The sequence below is a fragment of the Camarhynchus parvulus genome, chromosome 2, assembly GCF_901933205.1.
Source record: "Camarhynchus parvulus chromosome 2, STF_HiC, whole genome shotgun sequence".
Lineage (NCBI taxonomy): Eukaryota > Metazoa > Chordata > Aves > Passeriformes > Thraupidae > Camarhynchus > Camarhynchus parvulus.
The window spans coordinates 131,655,715-131,666,989 of record NC_044572.1 but is presented as its reverse complement, the minus strand read 5'-3'; the positions used below and the strand labels follow the sequence as shown (position 1 = coordinate 131,666,989).

The following is an 11,275-nucleotide window of genomic DNA, read 5'->3' as shown; positions in this document are numbered from 1 at the left end:
GGATTTCTTTTTTGTAAAAGGTCTTATTTATTTGATACAAAAAGTTATGGTTAATTCTAAAGACAGTGGTGGTATTACATCAAAAAAGAAATTTAAAATGTTAATGAACTCGGTTTTGATACTTGTATTCTAAAATGATTATTATAAAAAGCCTCTGCCGTGTGCAAAACAAGACAAAGGCTACAGATGCAAGGCTTTTAGCCTTTCAGTCCAGTACTTGTGTCCAACTCTATTGAAATAAATTCTGAAAAAATAATACAAAATTTAAAAAAAAAAAAGGTATTATAAAAAGAGAGGGAAGTTATTTTGGCAGTTCTTCAATGATGATTCGGGAGACTGAATTCCATCCAGTAGAAGCATCTCCCCGTGGATAATCTGAGCACGTCCCCACCCAGATGGCAATATCCACCAAGCCAGCGTTGATCCCTTCACACAGACCTTCCACTGGTTAAAGACAAAAATCAGGTTACCTCAGCAGACACAATCCCTTTGTATTTCACAACTGAAGGTGGAATCAAGTGCTTAAGAGCAACAACTTGTTGCAAGCTTGTGCTATTTAGTTAAAAGTAAAATGTTTTTAGAATTTTAAAACAATTTCAGCAATAAAAACTATTATGTAGAGATGTGGCAACATTGGTTACCGGCATGCAGTGCCTCTGTCTGTGCTGCTGTTTGACACTTATTCCAGTACCTGAAGCAGATCACCATCCTCAGGATGGTGAAATGGGAGGTATAGCTGCTGCTTTAAAACCCAAATTTACACACTGGGAGCTGGAATATGGCTTCATATCCTTCCAGACATCTTTCTAGCAGTGATGGGAGGGGGTGAGGGCACAGCCATGCCTGGTTTACAGCTCAGCTCTGTAAAGGTGATTGCCACCCTGTAAGCTTTTCCACACGTCCGTCACTGCTTCTGCATGAAGTTGCACTCCTGATGCCCCACTAGCACCACTAGATGGAGGTGGGGTGATGAAGACAAGTCAGCTCTACCCCTATGCTGAAAAAATCCTGTAACAGCTCTAGACATTAGATTTCATGCAGTCATGCAGTACAGGGAGGAAAATGGAGAAAGGACACAGACTTTACATTCCTTTTTCTTAGTATCACATCCTTTTATGTTGAATGAATTCACTAATTTACCTCTGCTAAGCAAATGAATAATTGCTTCCAGATATTTCACTTTGGAGGTACTTTTGCGCCCTGCCCGAAATCAGAGTAGAAATTGCAGGAGGAAAGTCTCATTTTTGCACAGATAATGTGCAAATACCAGTATTTTAAGCCAGGATAACACTATTTGGCAGTAATTCTCTTTCTCCATAGGTCAATACAGCACAGAATGTCTCTGTAGTCATGTTGTGGCAGAGATCAGTAGACCTGTCTGGACAGAAATCTCTTCCATTTCTAAATCTCAGGATATAGTACCACGAAAAGTACCACAGCAAGAAAGTACCACTTAATAAATAATTATATAACTATTACTTATCAATAGCCAGCTCTGAGACAACAGAGTAAGAGAACAAGTGTGAGTTGGCCACGCTCTGTGTTTGCTGCTGCTGCCTTCTGCTCCATCTCTGCTCCCCTAGCATACGTACCTGAGGAAGTTCTGTGTATGTTAATGGTAGAGTTCAGCTCTGGGCTTCCTTGATCTAAGTATATTATGGCTTCGATGGGCAGCGGGCCAGCACACTCTGCCCCGTTGAAGGTGAAGTACCAGCGCTGGCAGCAGGCGCTCCTGCACTTGAGCCGCAGCGAGCCGCTGAAGAGCACGCGGAGGGCGCTGCTGGAGCGCATCTTGGTGAACGTGCATTCCTGACAGGAGACAAAGCTGCTTCGGCACAAACCTCTGGGTTTCAGCCCATCTATTTTCTATATATTTATGTTTAGGACACGGATTTAGGAATGTATTTATTTCAAAATGTTTTGGCTATTCTCTTTAGGCCCCTCTGGGGAAAAAAAATAAAATTACAGCCTGGGAAACCCCTTGTGGTGCAAAGATGCAAATCAGAACAGCACCTCATAGATGGTAAAGGAGAACGGATTATGGGAATTCTTAACTTTACTTAGATAACTCCTGCTGTTAAGTTGCTAGCCTAGTCACTTTCTGGCATTTATGTAAAAGGATATAAGCTCTCTGAAAGCTGCACTCAAGCCACAGGATCACACAATCATAAGGATTGGAAGGGACCTCTGAAGATCATCTAGTCCAACCCCCAAGTCCTTGCACGACAAGACAGCACAGTTTCTGTCTCTGCTAACAGAAATCCTGGACTTAACGATTATCACAAGACTTCTGAGCAGTTTATACCAAATAAAAGCTCCACAACTGAAAAATAAATACTTTCAGGTTTTTAAGTGGTTGTTAGCCTGTCTTCAACATGCTAGATATCATTGGGAAAAAAAAAGGCAAAAAAAGAAAAAAAGAAAAAAAGAAAGAAAAAGACAAAAAAAAAGACACAAAAAAGACCAAAAAAGACAAAAATACCAAAAAAGACCCCACAAAGGGGAAAAAAAGACCAAAAAAAGACAAAAATAAAAAAGAAAAACAAAGAAAAAACGAAGAAAAAAAAAGCTAGGGACAGTCTGCAGGTACAAAGCAGGCAGTAAGAAAAGTCTACTGAAAAAGTTGATTCTCCCTCTAGCCACAGCACAGCGGTTAAACTGCTATAATCACTCTGGGCTTTGCTTCATAGCTGGGATTGAGCAGGGATTTTTTCTACAAGTTTTACACCCAGGGCTGCAGTGAGGACAGACTGTTTGTGTCAGTCTGGGTGACACTGGCAACTGCTCCTGAGCAATGTGGATCCTTTGCAGTAGCATCCTGCAACTGCAACTGAGTTTCAATGAATAACCACTATGAAGCAAGAGTTATAAAGACGGGTACAGCTAACAGGTTAAAGATGTTCATCCCTTCTTAGGATTCAAATGGTGAAAACCTTGCCCTATTTTGGGCAAGCTAGAGGTACTTTTTTGGTACTGTGACTTTCAGCCTTTCAGTTACAGATCTGGTCTACTGAACGTACTCTTACACCAGCTACAAAATTCTTCCGAAACCCTATTCCAGGAATGAAACAGGCACATAGCTGAAACACAGCTGAGAGCAATCCAAAGTAGCTAAGCGTCTGAGAAGTTCACCCTTGCATGCAGAAAAGCAGGAAATCTGGGAGGCTGGTGCTGTGGCTGCCGTGCAGCCCCCGGTGCAGCGCCGCTTACCGCGATCTTGCCCAGGTCGATGCCGTAGTTCAGCGCGCTCCACGAGCACTGCTTGAAGTTGGGCGTCCAGGACTCCTCGATGCTCTCGCGCATGCACTCGCCCTTCTCCCCCTTCAGCCCGTCCCTTCCCGGGATCCCATGTGTCCCAGGGATCCCATTGGCTCCCGGGTTTCCATCCCGTCCAGGAACGCCGCTGGGGCCTTGCAAGCACATGCCATTGTACTGGAAGAGAGAACAGATCTTGCTGCTTCCATCCCTCAACTCCGAGGCTAAGCAAGCCAAACACAAGTGAATAACAACAAAGCACACACCCCTGCTGTGCCACAATGGGCTATTTCTGCATCTCCCAGAAAATGGTTCCACTGAAGTAAAAAAAAAAAAAGAAAGGAAGTATAAATTTTGAAAGATAAGCAGTGCCAGCAGAATTTGCTGTAAAATAAGATGCCTTTTTAAAATGAAAAGATGCATAAATCCTAGCATTAAAAAATTACCTAGTCCAAGAATTAAAACCTGTTGGAAAACTTCACAAGAGTCAAAACAGAAACAAAAAAAAGAAGTCACATGTTAATAATTACTTTCTCCTAACCCACCATTACTTGTATAACTGTCTATGCTAATACATGTTCAGTATTTTTTTTCCTTTTTTTTTTTTTAAGAAAATTTTCCATTTCATAGAGAGCAAAGTTTAATGTCACTTTTCTTCTGTCACTGCTCCTCTGGTGAGGAGGTGACAACCACATGGTGATAATCAAGCCCCACAAATCAGTCTCCAATATGCACACAAATGGATGGTGATATGGATGTGGGAAGCTGCATCCTGGAATAAAGCTGAACTCAGGAAGCCTGTTTGTAACAGTGGAAAAGCAGACATGGGAGGAGGAGGACACTCACATCCTTCCTAACATCACAGTATTAGGAAAGGTCAAATGTTGCCCTCCCAAACTCCATGTTAACACACATCACCTTCTCACCTTCTGCCCGCCTTGGAGAGTAGGTTTGTGAAGCCCAGAGCTCCTTCCCCCAGCAGCCTGAGGGCTGGGATGTGGGAGGAGCACTGGGCATGGGAATGTTGAGCAGGAACCTGCAGGGGCTGGCCATAGCTTTTACTTCATGTGCTCTGTCCCATCTGGTCACTGCTTCCTCCAGTCTTCATCCCAAATCCTCACAGATAGCTGTATTCTGCTCTTCCACTTTCTCACATTTGTCTTCATCTAGTTTAAACCACCCAGTGCCCATCTGTTTCAAAAAGAAACAGTGCTGCAGCTATTCCCCCTCATGCCAGCCATGCCCCTGTCTGCACTGCAGGAGCTGTAAACTACAGCCTCTGCCCTCTTTCCTTGGTCAAATTGGTGAATTTTCTTCACTGAGGCTGTGCCTTTTCACAGGCTCTGGTGCAAAAACCAGCAGAGCCATCACAGGCTTAGCCGGAGCCACACCAGAAGTAAAATCAGTGACTACATGGAGAGGTCTAGTAAGAAGTCAGAAGAGGGTTTGACTAATGGTTGCTAGCTTTCCCTTACTACCTTCACCAAAGAAAACCCTGCTGGCTAAAGGCAGTGGAAACATTGGAATATTTTCACAAAGAAAACCATGTTTCAGAAAAGTTAGCTGAGAGAGGGCTGGTTGGCAAAGCACCAGCCCAGGAGAACAATGCAAGGACATTTCTATTTCACACAGTAACAGTTATCTGGTTTTGCTGTTGCTTTCCCACTGGACTCTGTTTGTAACTGTGACTGGCTCCGACTTTCGCATGTGGTTCCTCACCACAGAAATCCTGCATGTGGAAAAAGGCAAGAGCTGGGTCAGGCCAAAGCTGTGGCCTATTGCCCCCACCCCTAGAGACACCAGGAAGGGCTGGCCTGCCCCCACACAGGAGCTGCCACCCACAGCCAGACAGGGAGAGCGCCTCAGACATTGCACATCTCAAAAAATAAATGAGAGCACAAGAATCACCTGGGCTTTGGGCTCCATTCCAACTAAAATTGTCTGTCTTGCCAAGTCAAGTCTTTTTAATGTTTTCTTAAGCTGGAAATGCATAAAACATACTTTAAACATCCACTGAAGGCAGGATCCCCCCTCGATCCTGCCTCCACTCTGCCCTGGCAGGGCTTCTGCTGAAGCATCTGTACAGCTGGGCTGTGCACGAGTCAGCTGCCATTGATTTACCCACACTTTGCTGCTCACTCTGCTGCACCCAAAAAGCACCGAGCAATTTCAAAGAAATGAGGGATCCTGAAACACTGCTCAGAAAATGTTAGCTCATCCATGTGTACAGACTCCTTATTCTCAACGCAATTCAATTTCCACAATAAAAGTGAAAAGGCAACGAAGTGGTGTGAAAGGGAAGGAGCTTTGCTAGCAGTGGTGCTTCCAGCACATCACTTTAGGGGATCTCTCTGGAGATCATGGAAGAAATGGTCACACCACTGATTTTCTATAGAAGGGGAACGGCAGCCCAGCAACTCACAGAAATACCTTCACATCTGCTTTCTGCATTCCAAGGACTGGAAAACTTCCCTCCTGTCATCTATCCCTGAGATGGGATAGTCCAATGCATTCAGATTTCTAGTCGCAGTGGAATTGCAAACAATGCTGTGCAGTCCCTGCCGCCAAAGGAAATAATGCGTTCATGCCACTCCGAGAAAAAGTCTGCTCGGTGAGCATGCAGACAGTTTTCAGAGCATGCAGATAGTTTTTCTCATTACTATTTATCCACTAGCATTTTAGGAGCTAAACACCAGTTAACTGCTTACGTTGGAAGGAACTAAGCAGCATTTGCTACTGAAGTTGGGAGGGCTGTGAGGCTCCGGCGTTCCCCTGCAGCGCGCGGAGCGCAGAGCCAGCCCCCGGCACCGGGCACGGCGGGAGTGCGGGCTCGGCCGGCTCCAGCCGCCATCCCCGCCCCGGGCCCGATGGGGAGAGCACTCAAACACACACCGGGCGGCCGAGACCCTGCGGTTTGTGTCAAAGCCCGTGCAGCGCCTTCTCCGCATTTTCCTGATTCAGCACAACAAGGGCTCAATTAACTGAACCGAGAGATGCCCAGTGGCGCGGGACCGGCGCTGTCCTGCCTGGAGCGGCCGCCAGGCTTTTCGAAAGCCTCTGATCTATCGCTTTTTTCGTATCTTTGCAATAACAAAGCGGCTGCGTGGCTCCTCCAGCCGCCCCCGGCCCGCCCCGCTCCCGGCCCCCGGCCCGCCGCTCTCACCACGTCCACCACCTCCCGCTGGCGGAGCGCCTTCTGCTTCCCCTTGGGGCTCTCGGAGCCGCCGTGCGGCGGGGCCGCCGCCAGCAGCAGCGCCAGCAGCAGCAGCAGCGGGGCGGCGGCGGCGGCCGGGCCGCGGGGCATCGTGCGGGCCGGGATGCGCGGGGCCGGCGCGGCGGAGCCCGGCTCCCGCTCTGGGCGGCAGCGCGGCGATAAATGAGCCTTTCAGAGCGCGCAGCCCGAGCTCCCTCCCCGGGGAGGCCGGGAATTTCCATCCTGTAACCGAGCGAGACGGCCAGGCAGAGCCACCCCCCTCAGCCATTGGCACGGGGCCGGGGGCTCCCGCCCCCTCGGGCCGGCCCCGCCGAGCTTTGCCCGGGCCGCGCCGGAGCCCCCGGCCGCGCCGAGCCGAGCCGAGCCGAGCCGAGCTGAGCCGAGCGAGCGGCGGCAGCGCTGCGGGGCCATGCCCGGCGCTCCCGGCTCCCCTCCCGGCTCTCCTCCCGACTCTCCTCCCGGCTCTCCTCCCGGCTCTCCTCCCGGCTCTCCTCCCGGCTCTCCTCCCGGCTCTCCTCCCGGCTCTCCTCCCGGCGCTCCCGGAGCCCCAGGCAGTTCCCTTCCACGTCTTCAGGTGTTTGCTCGGCGCTCGGTAGCTCCTTTCCGATGAAGGAGCTGTGTCTGCAAGACACCGCCTAACGCCACAGCGGGATGCTGATGCACCGCGAGGGGAAACTGTGATAAAGTATCAGCTGGGCATCAGTCACAGATTTCACTTTAACAGAGGTTAAGGTAAGGGCGCAAATCCTTAGAGGATTTTGGGCTTTTTCGTAAAACCTGGTATTGCCAGACTGAACATTGGCAATTTAGTAACAAAGGGAACGTTTTCGGCTACCCAGTATAAACCATCCCACTCTGCTTTCATTCGAAATCATATTTTGCTTTTCATCGTTCTAGAATTGAAAGCACTGTAAAATAAAGGATATGTCCTCAAGAATTCGAAATAGAAATAACAAATGTTTGAGAGGTAGCTTCTGTATACTGCAAACTTCGTGGTATTTGTAGAGGTAGAGTTTCCAGAAGGGGGAGATAAGCTTCAACACTTTTTTTTTCTGAACTATTTAACAAAACCACACATTTCTCCTGCAGGAAAGAATGCTACAAGAAGTTGAGTCATTCAAACAGGCTGCATGGAACCACATTTTTGTGTGGACTGAACCCCTTCATGTGGCTCCGTGCTTCAAGGCACTTCTGCCTTTCTCCCTTTTCCATGTCTGTGCCGGTGGAACAAGAGCAGTGAAGTGAGAGCTACACCACCGGTCAGTCACGCTGCTGTCATCAACCCCGTCACACACCGTCCTGAGAGCTGGGACTGACGTCAGCCACATTGCTGACGTGAGGGCTCCTACCTTGTGAAGAAGAGCAGCATTACATGCTGCCAACTTCAAAAAAACAGCTGGTAAATCATAATGGTTCCCTAAACCAGCTGGGAAATTTTATGGAATGATGTAAATCCTTAATTGTAACAATTGCTTTGGTGACAGCCTCAGTCAGCATCCACAAACACAGGCAGAGGCTTCATTGAGCAATGGCTCGGTGCTGTCAGCAAACCCTGCTGCCTCTGGGCTGATGGCAGTGCTGTGAGGGCGGTGATGTTTGATTTCTGTGTCACCTGCATGTTCACACAAGCGTCCTTACCGAGGGCTGGGGATCCTCAGCACCAACACAGGCTGTTGCTAAGGTGTGTCCCTTCACAGGGTGCCAGACTTCTGCATTACAGAATTAATTTCCTCAGGCAAGGCGCAGCAGCTGAAGTACACAGTGCAGCAGCACTGCACGCCTTCCTAAGGCAATCACTCAGGGTTTTAGAGAATAAAATTTGCATGGAGGTTCACAATTATTTCCCCACCTGGGTTTGCTCACCATATGTTTGAGTGTGGTTTAGAAGCTTTGAAACTCCAAATGGCTTTGCCGGAGGAAGCAAACTGAGGAGCACTGTAAGAGAAGGTCTTAGCAAACAGCAGTGGGACATCTGCTTTGAGCTCTGGTGAGTGCATTGTGCAGCTCCTAGCCCTCGTTTGACTTGCAGTGTGCATTTCCATCTGGAAAGCAGAAATGTCAACATCCTCCTTAGCCTTCTTCAGCCCAAGCAAGCCTTGCCATCTGTTAGGCTTATGTTTTGTGGTCTTCTGATATATTTAAATGCTTCTGAGGGCACAAACCACTGCCAAATGCTGGTGCGATACTCGAATCAGAACTACTGATCTACTTTGCCTTAACTATTTTGTAGCTCAAAGGAGTGATAATAAACTTGCCTGAGCATCCTCTGACCATGATCCAAGGACTTGCCTGAGCATTCTCTGACCATGATCCATATAACATCAACTAGTGATTCTTTCATTTTATCCATCCTGCCATATGATATAGGCTTTATCTTTTATATGTGGTCCCACAAACATATCAGAACATATTATGAGTTGTTATTAATGTCACTAAAATCTCCCAGATGGCCAGTCTGCTCCTGCACAGCCTGGGCAGGCTCACACAAGGTCACTGTGGCACAGTCAATGCATCTTGCACCATAGATGCTCATAGATGAGGCTGATGCCATGAGTGCAGTCTCTCTGCTGCAGCTTGAGCTGCTTTCCCCCTCACACAGCCTCTCAGCATCCCAAAAATCCAGACACACAAATCTGGAGAGAAGGATGTTCCCATACACACATGTGTTTCCATTCATCTCAGCTGTAACATATTTAAATTCAAGGGACTGCCCATGGGGTCACTGGGTCTTTCTGCCTTTCCTGTCCAAACGATTCCACTTTATGGATCCTGTTTGTTAGCACACTGGTTTGACTTCAACCAGTGAGTATTTGTTATTCAGTTCAGTTGTTATTCAATCCTTAGTCTTTACAGTGTGAAATAACTGCAGGGAACCAGGAGCACGAGACTCAGGTGTCTATAAACATTACAGAAAGTTCAAGGCTGAGGGTCCTGAGACAAAAGAGGCCCAGTAAGGTAAGTGCCAAGATTTGGACTCTTCATCTGCCTTTAACTCTTATTGCTTCATACATTTCCCTGTTCTGAGGATGTCTGGGGATTTTGACTTTGGCTGGCAGCCTGATCTCTGCATCACTCTGGGGAGCACGTTGTTATACCCTGGATAACAGCAGAGCACTTGAGGTTAGCACTGCAGTACTCAGCACCCTTGCCAACCTGTCCTTGGTGCTTTTAACTGTGGAGTTCATAATTTTAGATCTTGTTCACTTTAATGCTGACATTTTAGGGTGAGTTGTAAGGTGGTGTGAAAGGCTGAGATCGGGGAAAACTGTTGAATTTTTCAAATGCCTCTTTGCAGGCTGCCTGTCTGATCAAGGAGACAAAGAACTGTCTGTACTGCCGTGGAAGAAAACCAAAGTAAGATCTCTCGGGTAATTTATTACAGATTTAAGAAATTGATTCCAACTTCCACCAAAAAAGCCTTTGGAACTGCATAAAAATCAATAGGTTTGTGGCCTTAGTCCCTTCTAACATCTCTTAATTTAAATATATGATTGATATAGCACGAGTAAGATTTTAAAAAAAATCCAAAACATCTCTCCCTCTATTTTATTACTTTACTAACAGAGATAGACCTATTTAAAAAAAATTCCAGTAGCTTCTGCATAAAATGATAAAAGCATTATAGCCCCAGGAGTGCCTTGCAGGTACACATATTAACATTTGAATCTTAAAATCTAATTTGGGGCATGTGCTCCCCCTTCAGAGGCTTGTCTGCAGAAGAGAATTCCTGTGTTCACACACATGAGGACAGCATTTTTTGAGTGTGAGAAAAAAAATCCTAACAGTAAATGTTAATTCTTTTTTTCTGAATAAGCGCATGGCAGTTTTAATGTTACTATAGGAAATGTATTTTTACACAATAAAAAACATGAGAGAATCAACACTTTTTGTTATTCATATTAATTATGTTTTCTATGGTGAGAGATATTTAACATTGTCTCTGTCAAGTCAAGACCAGGACATAGGTCAGATACCAGTGAAAAGTTATGGAAACAGTTCCTTCCATTGCCTGCTGGGGTTCCAGGCAGATCTGTTTTTTTCTGTCCAAGTCATCAGTTGATTTATAGTTGCATTTGCTTATAGCTGTGTTTCTACAGTAATAATGGAGGCACCAAATATTATAAACTAAACACTGTTCACAAACAGTCAGAGAGAGATAAACTTTAATAAAACTATTTGGGAGAACTGTCTGCCTTGCTGATAAAGGATAAATCCCGACATCCAGATGTTTCCATAGTGCAAACTTTATGATGAAAAGCCCATACTGTTTCCATTAACTGCTGGTTGCAGATTTCAGACCCTGAAGGGGTCTGGTCTGTGCCTCTGCAAGGCTGCTCCCAAGAGCAGCTGGCACAATCCCAGCTGCAGTCATGGAAACATTTGGGTCTGCAGGGACATGAGGAGCACATCTGGTTGAAGCAGGTCCACTTGGATTGGGTTGTTCAAGGACTTGTAGAATGGTAAAATTATTTCAGTCCAGTTTTAAATTAAATTTACTGGGTGTCCAGTGAATCAACACGTGCAAGGGGAGAGGTGAGTCTCAGGAGGAACATTTGCTCATTAGAGTGGCTGGGAATCAGCCAGTGGTAGAAAAATCACTTTGCTACCTCATGAAACCTCAATGAATAGAAAGGCTTATACAGAACTGAAAAGCTAACTTTCCTTAAATCCTGTGCTAATACATAGTTATTAGGATGTGAAATACAGTGCTCCATTCAGACAAGAAGGCTTCTTCAAATGAAGGGCACAATCTGCATTTTTCTACACCATTCATCAAAGTTTGGACTTCCAGTTTTGGAAGGTAGT

At 46.4% G+C, this 11,275-nt stretch overlaps 1 protein-coding gene across 2 annotated transcripts; it reads right to left on the bottom strand.

Moving 5' to 3' along the window:
* Positions 1-7: 7 nt before the first annotated feature.
* On the bottom strand, positions 8-6,752 carry CTHRC1 (collagen triple helix repeat containing 1). Of its 2 annotated transcripts, none has more exons than XM_030971610.1 (5): positions 6,558-6,752; positions 6,419-6,493; positions 3,211-3,432; positions 1,593-1,809; positions 8-444 (listed from the first exon to the last, which is right to left on the bottom strand). In XM_030971610.1, exons 1-5 carry the CDS (start codon positions 6,735-6,737, stop codon positions 302-304), a joined length of 837 nt encoding a protein of 278 aa, XP_030827470.1. In that variant the 5' UTR covers positions 6,738-6,752; the 3' UTR covers positions 8-301. The 2 variants fall into 2 exon arrangements, with proteins under 2 accessions (XP_030827470.1, XP_030827471.1); XM_030971611.1 differs by having other exon boundaries at positions 6,419-6,496; positions 6,553-6,746.
* Positions 6,753-11,275: the final 4,523 nt, after the last annotated feature.

Coding starts and splice junctions, on each gene's coding strand:
- CTHRC1 (XM_030971610.1), bottom strand. CDS start 6,737: ATGGCTGAGGGGGGTGGCTCTGCCTGGCCGTCTCGCTCGGTTACAGGA. Junction 6,494..6,557: donor CGCATCCCGGCCCGCACGAT/GCCCCGCGGCCC, acceptor CTGCTGGCGGCG/GCCCCGCCGCACGGCGGCTC. Junction 3,433..6,418: donor AGCGGGAGGTGGTGGACGTG/GTGAGAGCGGCG, acceptor TCTCTCTTCCAG/TACAATGGCATGTGCTTGCA.